General features: G+C 57.6%; 2 protein-coding genes across 6 annotated transcripts in view; both read right to left on the bottom strand.

Annotated features, from left to right (window-relative positions):
* Positions 1-2,300: 2,300 nt before the first annotated feature.
* Positions 2,301-4,297, bottom strand: APOA1 (apolipoprotein A1). Its single transcript, XM_041771618.1, has 4 exons — positions 4,204-4,297; positions 3,966-4,028; positions 3,640-3,793; positions 2,301-3,109 (listed from the first exon to the last, which is right to left on the bottom strand). Exons 2-4 carry the CDS (start codon positions 4,006-4,008, stop codon positions 2,506-2,508), a joined length of 801 nt encoding a protein of 266 aa, XP_041627552.1. The 5' UTR covers positions 4,009-4,028; positions 4,204-4,297; the 3' UTR covers positions 2,301-2,505.
* A 4,947-nt stretch (positions 4,298-9,244) lies between these two features.
* Positions 9,245-12,467, bottom strand: part of SIK3 (SIK family kinase 3) — a 240,964-nt gene continuing 237,741 nt past the window's right edge. For all 5 annotated transcript variants that reach the window (XM_041771613.1, XM_041771615.1, XM_041771614.1 and 2 more), the window contains 2 exons: positions 12,098-12,268; positions 9,245-11,404 (listed from right to left, as the gene is read on the bottom strand). In XM_041771613.1, coding sequence (XP_041627547.1) covers positions 12,111-12,268 — 158 coding nt within the window. In that variant the 3' untranslated portion in view covers positions 9,245-11,404; positions 12,098-12,110. The remainder of the gene's footprint in view (positions 11,405-12,097; positions 12,269-12,467) is intronic.

Genomic DNA, 12,467 nt, shown 5'->3' with positions numbered 1-12,467 from the left:
CTGGGACAGTGCCTGACCCGCCTCTCACTAGCTGGGTGCTGTCTGGGCCCAGCTGTAAGGTAGGATAACTGCCCCCGCAAGTTTGTACAGAGGAGCAAGTGGGGTAACAGGTTTGACAATACTTTGATGAACTACCAAATGCTGTACAAAATGACTTAAGTGTGTGAGCTGTGCCAGGCACCGTGCCCGGCCTTGTTAGATCATCATCAAGGTTGGGACTCTGCTGTGTGTGCACCAAACTTACAGAGGTGGCCTGTGCTACCTATGCCCTGGGCCTCTCCACTGTACTCCAGGGAGGGGGGCCAATGGGGAGTGGTTGGGGTAAGACACAACTCGATTCTGGCCTTGGCCCCATTATTTTATATCAGCCTCAGTTTCCTATCTATAAAGTGGGTGCAACAATACAACCTCCATTGCAGGTTTGTTGAATGAATGAACGAAAGAGGTAAGACTGTGCACAACACCCAGCACATCAAAGTACCTGGCAAATGGTCATTATCGTTGCTACAAGCTGAGCTGAAATCCCCCTGAGACCAGAATCGGAGTTGGGGGGGATCCAGTGTCCCGGGAGCTAAGAAGGGACCCAAAGTTACCCAAGAGAGGCTGTTTCCCTTGTGTCCCCACCACCCAGCAGATGTTCATATCAGGGAGTCCCAGAACCACAGGCTGCTTGAGCAGCCCCCAGCTCTTCCGATGGTAAAACTGAGGCTCAGAAAGATGAAGGCCCTTGCCCAGTGTCAGGGAGTCAGCAAATGACAGAGCCGGACCTCAAGCCCAGGTCACCTGCTCTTCCTACTCTGCTCAGCTGATACATTAAAAACTTAGTGACGCCTACACTGGGTGTCAGAGGGCTCCTTGTCACCTCTTGGTGGCATCAGTGCACCCAATCCCACTTGGAGTCATCCACTCTCTCCTTGGCAATCCACCTGGGCTTCTCTTCTGGCCCAAATGGGCCAGGGCAGTACCCGCACCTGGAAAGTGTTCTCACCCGAATCCGGGCTTCACACCCCTTGCAGCTCTGGATGGTTAGAACTCCAAAGCCCACTTATTTATCCAAGAATTTTCAGGACACACTGGACATGAGGGGAGTGGCGGGGGGGCAAAGGGCTCTTGGGGGGACAGTAGGGAAAGCTCCATTAGTGCACTGCCCAGTGAAGTGATGTGTGTGCACACGGGGGGGGGGGGGCGGGGGGGACACGTCCCTGAGTGTGAAGAAGGGCCAGCTGCGGACAAGGACATTCTACTTGAGAATGTGGGTGCATGTGTGCCCAGCGGTGGGTGTGCACTTGAGTGCCCGGCCACACAGTTTTGTTTTTTTAAAGAGCCGGGATGGGTCTGGAAAGGGCAGCCCAGTCCATCCTGCTCTTGATCCTTGGCGAGTGACTTCACACAGCTTCAGCTTTCTCATCTGTACCGTGGATGTGGGGGCAGATGTGGGGGCGGCGCCGCCAGGATTTGGGGAAGGAGGTGGTGGGATGGAGGACACGAAGGCATCTTGGAGATAAAAATGGGCTCATCACCTGCAAGAGGTGGAGGTTGTTGTGGTGACCCAGGCTTGGGGCCCCCCCGCGGGGGATAGCTGGCTGACAGCTGTGGGAGGAAATACCCTCCAATCCTGGAAGGGCAGGGGTGTGAGGAGGGGCCTGCTGCCCTTGTTAAAAAAAAATAAAAAAGGAAAGGGGCGCATCTTTTTCTTCATTTTTTGAATCACTAAAGGAGGCAGGAGGGCAGCCCCTGTGGTGCAGCGGTTTAGAGCTGCCTGCAGCCTGGGGTGTGATCCTGGAGACCCGGGATCGAGTCCCGCGTCGGGCTCCCTGCATGGAGCCTGCTTCTGCCTCTGCCTGAGTCTCTGCCTCTCTCTCTCTCTCTCTCTCTCTCTCTCTCTCTCTATGAATAAATAAATAAGATCTTAAAAAAAAAAAAAAAAAAAAAAAAAGGAGGCAGGAGCAAAGGCCAAGCCCTCGCGGGAGCCGGGCCCATCCTTCAGCCCCAGGGGCTCCCTGAGGCCCACCGCGCTGGCCCGGAGCGCGAGGGCTGCCGGAGGCCCTGGCCTGGGGCTCCCCGGGGCGAGGGCGCCCCCTTCTCCCCGCAGAAGCAGCCCTGTTTGCGGCGGGTCCCAGTCGGGGGCTCGCAGGTTCGGGCTCAGGGCGGCGCCCCTCGGACGGGTCCTCCGCGTCCCCGCGTGCACCCCTGGCTCCGCAGCGCGGTCGGTCCGATGCCCTCGGGCCGCGACACCGGCAGCCCCCCCAGCCCCCGGCCCCGCACCCCCGCTCCCTCCGCCCAAGAGACAACGTCCAGGGTTCGGGGCACATTTTATTGTTTAAAAATCAGCCGCGGCCTCCAAACCCGCATTCCGAGGGCCCGGCGGACGGGGCGGGAGGACGGACAGACGGACGGGGGGGGGGGGGGGCGGACAGACGGACGGGGGGGGGGGGCGGACGGACAGACGGACGGGGGGGGGCGCGGACGGACAGACGGCCGGACGGGGGGGGGGGGGCGGGCGCGTCACTGCGCGTTCAGCTTCTTGGTGGCCTCGTCGATGGCAGCCAGCAGGCTGACCTTGAAGCTCTCCAGCACGGGCAGCAGGCCCTGGCGCAGGTCCTCGAGCGCGGGCCTGGCCTTCTCGCCGAGCGCGCTCAGCTGCTCGCTGGCCCGGGCGTGGTACTCGGCCAGGCTGGCGCCGCCGCCCTCCTTGAGCGCCTGCAGCCGGGCCGCCAGGCGCTCGCGCAGGTCGTCGCTGTAGGGCGCCAGCTGGGCGCGCAGCGCGTCCACGTGGGTGCGCGCGCGGTCCCGCAGCTCCTCGCCCAGCGGGCTCAGCTTCTCCTGCAGCTCCTGCAGCTTCTGGCGCGCGCCCTCGCGCAGCTCCGAGCCCAGCGGCGCCACCTTCTGGCGGTACAGCTCCACCTCCTCCTGCCACTTCTTCTGGAAGTCGTCCAGGTAGGGCTGCACCTTCTGCTTCACCTCCTCCAGGTCCTTGCTCATCTCCTGCCGCAGCACCTCCGTCTCCTTCTCCAGGTTATCCCAGAACTCCTGGGTGACCGGGCCGATCTGTTCGCGCAGCTTGGCCACCGTGCTGCTCAGGCTGTCCCAGTTGTCCAGGAGCTTCAGGCTGCAGGGGCGGGCGGAGCGAGGGGGTCAGGGGTGGCCTCCCGCGGATCCCCGGACAGCGCCCGAGCTGCGGGCCCGGCTCCCCGCGGCGGCCGGCGGTGAGGCCCGAGCAGCAGCTGCCCCCGCCGGGCGCCTGCCCCAGGACATGCCCTGGTGCTGATGGGCCGAGGAGCCGGGAGACACGGGGCTGGGTCGGGTGCCCCGTGCTGCCCGTCCCCAAAGCCGGGCCTCGAGGACCAGTCCCTATACTCCAGTCCATCCTCGCTGGCCGGGAGCAGAGGAGGAGCTAAGGGTGGGGGGCGCGCTGCCAGGGCGCACCCGCTCGGATCTAACCCCTTGCTGGGCGCTCCGTACCTTGTTCTCCCTAAAACGAGTTCTGAGACGGTGGTTATTGGGGGGATCCCCTTCCGGTTTCTCCAGGCCTTCCGTGGGGATTTGGCTGGTCTGGCTGCATTTTCCCGCAGGCCTCTCTGTGCCCCCCAAGCCGGCCACCCCTACCCCTGCCCCCTGCACCCCAGGTTGGGTCCATACTTCAGCTGTTTTCCCAGGGCGGAGGCTTCAAACTGGGCCACATAGTCTCTGCCGCCGTCTTTGACTGCGTCCACATACACCGTGGCTAAATCCTTCACCCGATCCCAGGGTGACTGGGGTTCATCTTGCTGCCAGAAGTGCCGAGCCTGGCTCCCTGGGGGTGAGAGGGGAGACCCAGGTCAGGCCCACTCCAGAGGGCGATCGGGGCTGAAATGCCAGGCTTGCAGTCAGGGGCGATGGGTCCGGGAGTGCCCCGGAGGGTGGCCCACAGGAGCGTGGGAGAAGGGCCCCCACAGTGGTGGGCTTCCTAGATTGGGGTCACCTACCCGTGAGGAAGAGCACGGCCAAGGTCAGCAGTGCGGCTTTCATCCTGAAGGGACACAGGGGACCTGCAGGAGAAGAGGGTCCTTGTGAGTGGGGCGGCCGGTAGCGTGGAGGAGCCCTGTGCTCCCCCACCTGTTCTTCTGGGGCGGGAGAGGGTCCCCAGGCAGGGCACAGCCCGCAGCCAGGCCCCCGGAGCCCCAGACACAGGGCCCGGGCTGGGGGACGGGCAGCGGCACTCACCGGGCGCTCAGGAGCCTGCCGGGCCGGCTCTCCCCGCCTATTTATGTCTCCGGGCAGGGGCCGGGCAGGGAGGCAGATAAGCCCAGCCCAGGCCTTGTTGCTGCTGCTCACTGGTCTCAGCGATGTGGAACTCAGAGTTCAAGGATCATCCCTGTCCCCGGGGCCGGACAAATAGAGTGGGCAAACAGGAGGCTGTGCGGGGGCCACCGGGCCAGGGATCAAGGGGTCAGACGGGGACTGGGGGTGGGGGGTGGGGGGGTGGTTGCAGGCTTGCAGGTCCCCAGGATCGGGGTCCTCTGCACCCATCCCTCCTGGTGGTGGTGATGCTGGGGGGGATGTGTGCCCCCCCCCCCCCCCCGCTGTCCCCTGTGCCGGTGGAGCCGGGGAGTGGAGGGACTGAAGCAAGAGACAGCGGCTGGCCAGGGACCGCTGGGACTCCTCCGGTCAGGAGGTGTGCTCCCCCACAGCCCCTTAGATTCCAGGGAGATTACTTTGCCCCCACCCTGCCTTTCTTCTCCAGAGGCAGTGGTCTTCCCACCAACACGCTGTGGCCTGTTTTGTCCCAACAGGTCAGCAGACCTCTCTGCAGGCTCTCTCAGGCCTCCCAAACCCTTGACCCAAGGGGCCTGTGGTGCCAGGAAGTGGCCTGGGGACCCTGGGGAGGGCTCCGTGCTTCCCAGGTAAAGACTTGGGGGGGGGGGCTCTGACATTTCAAAAGAAAATCTAGAGACCCACTCGGAGTTGCCAACTTTTGATTTTGTCGTGTAAAAACGTAACCACTGTCTCCCCCAAACGCCACCCTCTGCCGCGCCCAGCACTTCAAAAGAGGAAAGATTTTTTCTTTTAAACATCATGAAAGGGCACAATGTCAGAACAAAGGGCAGGCACTTCAGTTGAATCCGTGTATCTTTGCCTGGTTCCTGTTTACATTGGAGTGCACACAGTGAGGGGGGATACCGGACTTTAGGGGTCCCCGGAGCGGGGGTGGGGAGGAGACCTCTGCAGTAGGACGCCGCAGGGGACCTGGTTACTCGCTTCACTCTGCCCCTGATTTGCAAAATCCTGGCGGAGGATCGCGAGCCAGTGCTGTAATGTCTCCGAGCGTCGGCTTCCTATCAGTAAAATGGAGACAAAAATGGCTCGAGCCGTTGGAGGCCCAGGGAGCCCCGGTAACGCAGAGCACCCTGCAGCGCCGCTCGGCAGGGGTTCTCCCGGGAGGCCCAGCGCCTCGGACGCCAGCTCACGGCAGGGCCTGAGTCAGAGCCATCAGCCGGCGGCCTCCCCCGCCCCGCCACCTTGCACACCAGGAAGCTGGAGACAGGGGAGCCTTGTGCCCTCTGCCTCTGGTCTCTCAGCACGTCGGAGGCAGGGATGGACTTTGGATGCACCGGGATAGAAATGCAGCCTGCAGCATCTGCCCAGGAATCTCCCTGCTGTCCGCCAGGTCCCAGAGCTGCCCGGCTCCGGGCTGCTCCCACGGTAGCCGGTCTCTTGCCCTTTAGCTCCGATAAGAGGCTTGGGGCTGGACAGGCTCGGGTTTGAACCCCAGCCGTGTGACCCTGGGCAAGCTGCAGCAGCTTATCTGTTGAAGGAGACAATGATGGACCATGCCATCCCTAGCGTCTGGGCAGGGGGGTACGGCAGGCGGAATAATGTCCCCCCCCCCTCCCCGCCGCCCCAAGATGTTCAGGTCCTAATCCCCGGACCTGGGACTGACCCGTGGCAAAAGGGGCTTTGTAGATGTGAGATTACAAGGACGTTGAGGTGGGCGATTTTCCTGGGTTATCCAGGTGGGCCCAGTGTCAGCACAAGGGGGTTATATACACAAGAGGGAGGCAGGAGCGAGAAGAGACAAGGGGCCAGCAGCGCAGGTCAGGGCGATGTGCAGGGAGGAGGCCAGAGCCCGGCAGTGTGCGAGGCCTCCGGAAGCTGGAGGAGGTGAGGAAACGGATGTTCCCCTGCGGCTCCAAGAAAGGCAGCTCTGCTGACACCAGGATTTCAGCTTTGTGTGACCCCTTGGGACTTTTGACCTCTAGAGCTATACTGAGGTAATAAATGTGTGTTGTTTCAAGCACCAAATTTGAACATCCGTGGCAAAACCAAAAGGTAGCTGGCACTTCGTAACCCTTCTGTGTCCCATAATCCCAATTTCCGGCATTCTATCCCCTTGCTCCCACTGAACACACTTGTACTGTCAGCCCAGAGCTGACACCTCAGCTTCTGGAGGCAGAAGTGGCAAGGACTCAGATTTTCTGTGTGGCCCTGACTTGCAGATGCTGAGATCTGGGGCCCCCGTTCCTGACTGACCCAGCCGCGGAGTCCACGGGGCCCTGCAGAGGAGCTGGTCTCACCGAACAGTCCGCCTGGGCCGTCCCTTGACTCGCCCAGCTTCCGGCCAGTGGTTTAAGGAGCAGAGGCGAGGCTGGTCCCCTCAGGGGGCAGCTCATGGATGTCTTCGGCCAAGAGAGGCCCCCTTTCTTTTTGGGGGTAGAGCTCGCCGCACCCGGCACTTGGGGGATCTCAGAAACTTACTGGTTGGACTCCAAGCTACGTGCCATGGTTGCGCCCTTCTCTTTGGTTCACTGCCGAAATGATTATTATGGCTAAACCTGATTCCAACATTGGTGTGGTGCCTTAGTGGCCAAAGCACTTCCACGATCGTCCCTGGAAAGCCCGGCAGGCAAGTATTTTCGCTGTTGCCTTGCGTATGAGAAGACAGCCGCTCAGAGCTGCCAAGAGCTGCCCTTGGCCTCCAGCCGCTAGTACTTGGCGCTACCAGGAGCGGGAGTCAGGAGGCCTGGCTGGCCACCGGCAGCAGGGCTTCCCGCCCTCCCAGCCCGTGTGTTCTGATCAGGGGCTCCTCAGTTTCCCAGCTCAGGGATCTCAAGGCGTCGGGGCTACGGAGTGCTTTGACAGCATCCTCACAAGCAGCAAATGTTTTCTTTCTCTATCGACGCGCAGAGAGAGAGAGAGAGAGAGAGAGAGAGAGAGAGAGAGATCACAAGCAAGGGGAGAGGCAGAGGGAGAGGGAGCAGCACTCCGCCCTGAGCAGGGAGGCCCACATGGGGCTCGAGCCCAGGACCCCAGGATCATGACCTGAGCTGAAGGCAGATGCTTCACGGACTGAGCCACCCAGGCGCCCCCGCAAGCTTTCTTTTTTTTTTATTATACTTGATCACTAGCGTGTCTGTCTACTGTTTCTGCTGGAGTGCAGTGATTACTAGGATTTCAGAGAGGAAGCCCCTGTGCCTCCCAGAACCGGCCTGCGGTGCAGCCGGTCCCTGTGAGAGGCGTCCAGGGCCCACGGACTGCGCTAGCTGCTTAGCGAAGGCCCCCCAGTGTGGGCGCCGTGTCACCATGCCCTCTTTCCTTGGTCTTGGGACTCTCCAGAATGTCCGTTTCCGAAGAAGGTTGCCAAGGCGGCTGGCCCTGGCTTCCTCGACACACGCGGGAGCGCTGCTAGCTGACTGCAGCAGTGGAGTTTGCTCAGAATGATTAGCGACTCATTTCACAATTCACGTCCCAATGTCACACTGGTCAGTCTGCACTGGGAGGACTCTGTCCCCTGCTAGGCTTGGCACATAACAGACACTCAACAAATATTTGCTTGATGAGTGACATTGGCACACTAAAGTGTCACCAGGATGGTAAAGGGTCATCTGAAGGGAGCCTTGGGAGGAAAGTCAAGCGTGAGGAACTGCCGAGCATCACGGACCCCACTCGAAATGACTGAATGGGGAGACTTGGGCTTGGGATGTTTCCAGCTGAGCAGGGGAAGAAGGAGCCCCCACCCCCACATTTCCTTTTTGACAGTTTTGTCGCAGCTCCTGGTGATAGAGCCCTGAGTTAGGCCATTCGTCGGGGCCTTGTAACCCGGAGCCCCAGGCACAGGTGGCTCATCTGTGACCTGCACAAGCCGAGGCTGGGCAGCGCACCAGCCCTCTGAATTCCTGCCTTGGATGGGGAGGAGTGCGGGGTGGGTGGGCAGCAGAAAGTCAGAAGGAAGGTTGGGAAGGATCTGTGGACATGGCTTCTGCTTTCTAGAGCTCAGATCTCTGGTCTTTGTCCAGGAGGGCAGCACCCTGCTTCCTCTGGATGCTCATCCCACCTCTGGCCCAAAGGTGCCCTGGCTGAGTTCACGGGGGCGGCACCGCTGTGAAGGTGGTTACAAGATGTGAAAGGCACCAGGCTATGTCGCTGCGTGCTCCCAGAGACACTCACTCGAGCCTTCCCTGGGTGGGTTCCCATTCAGAGGATTTCTGGAAGATGGTCCTTGGAAGGCCCTTTCTGTTCTAAACAGTCCCACAGGGACTGTCTGGTCCACCATCGATGCAGAAGCTTTTGTAAGTTCCCTCTTCTGTTCTTTCTACAAACCCAGTCTGTACTTCCAGCTTCAGCAATCTTCCTTCAGAGAAGCACCTTGACCAGCTGTCTCTTAGCCATGCCTGGGACCATGCTGGGAACTCTACCCTGCCCTCTGGAGTCCAGGAGTAATAAAAGAGGAAAGCCAGAGGAGGAGTCCCCTTTCTGGCCCAAACTTATTTGGCAATCCCATCACTGGGCTGACTGGCTAAAGGCCCCAAGTCCTTGAGGACCTCCTTCCACTCCTTTAAAAGCACCCTTTCAAAGAATCTGTTTTCTATACAACTCAGCAAACTCAGATGCTCCCTCCTGAGGGGGCAGAGTCCAAGCTGGGTGCTTGGGGACACAGTGTGGGCTGAGTGCAGGCTTCTAGAGAATGCTCCTTGACAAGGTGGGGTGAGATAATGGATTGCTCAAAGCTCCACCCTATGCTTGGTAGGCTTCTTCAGCCTCCAGCCTCCACCCACCTGGATGCTTCTCCCAGCTAGACTCTGAACCACAAGGCAAGTAATATATCAACGTAGGATCGTAATCCGGTTTTTATTTTCACAACCCCCGGTATTAAGTTTGTAAATTGAAAATTGCCCATCAGGGGGATGGGCAATAAATAAATAAATAAGACTAAAAGTCTTAAAATAAAATAAATAAATAAAAAAGACTAAAAGTCTTAATGCAACAATTTGGGTCTGGAGATCTTTTTAATTCATTTTTAGTTCAACATAAATGAGAAAGAAAAAAATACTTTTGACATTTTCAAAGAGCAGAAATATGAAATTATATTCATATACATTCAACATATACGGCGCATATCGGTTACTACGATACAAAGCAATGATCTTTTACAAGTGTAGTTCGCAAGATGGCACGGTTAATAGGCTCACTGGCTTTCACCCGGGCGGCTGCTGGAGGATGGCGGCCTGCTCTTCCATCAGCACAGTACCATGTAAACAGAACAGGCTGGGCGCGGGGGTGAAGGGGCAGCTGGGGGCATCGGTGCTGGAACGGGCCCAGAGAAGGCAAACAGTAGCTGTTCGGGCCTTCTTGGAGCGTCCTTCCGGTGAGGAGTTGGTGGCCTCACCAAGTGGAGGGGACACTGGGGACCATGGAAACGCGGGACAGATGCTGAGAAAGGCTCTCGCATTGCAGAAATCCATTTGAGGGGTGCTGGGTCCAGGAGCTGAGCTGCCAGTATCTGTGAGAAGGACAAGCTGCATGGGGATCCTGTCAGCAACATCAGGATGGCCATGCTGGACACCCGCTTTTCTTCTGTGCAAATTCAGGATGAAAGACTAGGAGCGGACTGGGGACCCTTCACTCTCCTTTTCCAGGAAAAAGGATCAAGAGTCAGAATATTGGACATCTCTTTCTTGCTTTGCAGATCGAAGGAGCTAGGCCAGATCCTCTGTCGGCCCCCAGCCAGCAGAGAAGACTTTGGTTTCTAACAGTGAAGAAACACAAAGAGAGCGGCAAACAGTTGCTGTTGCGTGGGCACTGCTTGCCCTGGGGGGGGGGGAGGGAGGGAGGAGACCACTACACCTGTCACTAGCAGGTAAGAGCTGCTCACAAGTACAACGTCTACAGAAGGTACTCTGAACAAAAGGTGCAAGTCACAATTCCAATAGAACAGAATCTGGTTAGACATTTCTCTTTTAAACAAAAATTCCTTTGTTTTTATTTATTAATAATAATAATAATAATAACAATAATATCAACATTTACCCAAAACAATTCCTACATGATCAAGAATTAAAATAGGGGCTGAGGATGCCCAGGGAGGAAGAGAAGGTTAGGAGGGAGGCAAGGCCCAAGACAACCTCCTGTTCTTGCCTGTGTCAAAGAGGCTGTAAGGGAGAAGTGTATGTGCGCGTGCGCAAGCGTGCACGCGTGTATGAAGAAACAATCCTTGTATAGCACATTGTCAAATGAGAATGACAGGTGACACAAAAAGCATAGTGTACCACTGTTGGGTGTTCAGTCTATGGGTAGAACCAGCAGGATGACAAAGGCAACCAACTTTCCAGGTTGTAAGAGGGGAGCTGAGTTATACACCAAAGAGAAGGCTCACACTGAGACACTCTAACTGGCAACCCCTCAAGGCCAGGCCACTCCCGGCCTCCATGCTAATGTTCCGATGCGATCCTGGCTGGGCCAGACAAGTGTTTCCCTGGATCCCAGCAGGAAAGACCTTCCCAGGGTTCAGACTTGGGGGGTCTTTTTTGTTTGTTTGTTTGCACTCTCTTTCTGGTCTCCAAGTGCCGGGGGCCATCGCCCCTTCCTCTCTCCCTGTCCCTAGCACTAAGATTCCAGAGGCTGTTATCTGTTAGTATTTGCTCCTGTGGGTAAGCAACACAAAGGAATGGAGGGTGCTCTGTGGGTGGAGGCTGGGGAGGGGAGTGGCTCTGGGTCTCCTGGCCTCTGTGGTTTTAACTGCTTTGTTCTTCTGTCTCAACAAAGGAAAGAAAGAAGGAAAGAAAGAAAAAGAAAAAGAGAGGGATCAAGAAGAAAGAAAATCACCTCCAAAGGAAAACATACCAAAAAAAAAAAAAAAAATTCAAACCAAAACCAAACCAAACCAAACCACCAACTCAAATATACCAAATACACTTTCACAAAAGGTGACAAACGTGGGTATCCTGTTTATTTCCTTGGTGACTTGGTCATACAAGCAAACATGGCAAAACCCGCTCTGAACCCAAAAGAACCACACACTGATGAACCAATGTGAGGAAAGGAGCCATGACATTCTGGGTGGACAGAAACACAATGGCAATTTGGCGCAACGCTGCTATAGATACTGTTGGTTAAAGTCAACCTTTTCATTCCCGAGCTGTACACAAACCTGCAACAGAGAAGACACAGAGGAGAATCAGTCCGGAGCAAAAGGCTCCAACGTTCACCTGAAAATTTTCACGAAATGCAACCGGCTCATGTGACCTCAGGTTAAGAGGTTTGCCACGCGGAGGCTCTAAGATGGGTTTGCAGGTGGCTTAATGTTCGTTCACGGTTTTCCGTCCCAGCTTTCAAAGACAGAAGCCGTGCCACCCCCTGCGTGTCTGGGCTACTCCAGCCCAGCTGGCCAGCATGCCTGTTTCCTACCCCTGGCTTCTGATCACGGAGTTGTCCCCGTCTGGAATATTCCCCCCATTGCAGCACAGCCTTGAACACTATGGCTAGACATGTTGTGCCACTGGGTTTCCTGCTTCAGGACTGTAGTTCAGAACCGTCTTTTCCATATCACCAGGGCAGAGGTGCCCTGTCCTCCCAGGCTGTAGCTCACTTCCGTTTCTTGGGAGGCGAAGGCACTTTCAACACGTGTCTTGTCCCCATAATTAAACCAAGAGACTGTGGCCAGCAGGTATTCTCTGTGTTCCCCACTCACACCCCGGAACCAGCACAGTGCTTCGTGTGACAGAGCAGGACGATGGGAGGACCAGGAGGGGAGGAGTGGCCCCGTCCAGGTCACTGGCCACCGCGCACAGAAGGAAGCCCCGATGGATCAGGAGCTGGCATGGGGCCGAAGGGAGATACTCACTCTCTGTTCCCTGTTACACGCCTGCCTGTTCCATGCTGAAGGAGACCTCGGGGTGCTTGTAGCTGAGCAGAATGTCTGTAATGCACGTGGATGGATAGCAAGAGGAGTTTAAATGCTGGCTGCCGTCTGTCAGGTCCGGGTGCTCGTGACCAACCAGACTCTCCCTGCATTCTGCGAGGCCAGAAAGAACATGTGAGATCTGCAGGGAGCTGGGGGCTGGAGGTGGTAGGTGGGCAAGGGCGGGGGGGAGAGAAATGTGAGCACCCTGGAGCCCGACTCCCAGTCCTGAATTCAAGCTCACAGCATGCTGTCTGTGTGTTAGTGGCTATGGGCTGAGCCAGGACTCCTGCCGCCACCCCGTTCCTTCACT

This window comes from Vulpes lagopus, chromosome 10 (genome assembly GCF_018345385.1).
Source record: "Vulpes lagopus strain Blue_001 chromosome 10, ASM1834538v1, whole genome shotgun sequence".
Lineage (NCBI taxonomy): Eukaryota > Metazoa > Chordata > Mammalia > Carnivora > Canidae > Vulpes > Vulpes lagopus.
This window is presented reverse-complemented; position numbering and strand designations above follow the sequence as displayed.

What these genes read in the sequence shown, in the direction of transcription:
- APOA1 (XM_041771618.1), bottom strand. Translation starts at nt 4,008, where the DNA reads ATGAAAGCCGCACTGCTGACCTTGGCCGTGCTCTTCCTCACGG. An exon ending in GGCCGTGCTCTTCCTCACGG is followed by an intron (nt 3,794 to 3,965) that starts GTAGGTGACCCC and finishes TCTCACCCCCAG; the next exon opens with GGAGCCAGGCTCGGCACTTC. An exon ending in GCCCTGGGAAAACAGCTGAA is followed by an intron (nt 3,110 to 3,639) that starts GTATGGACCCAA and finishes CCGCCCCTGCAG; the next exon opens with CCTGAAGCTCCTGGACAACT.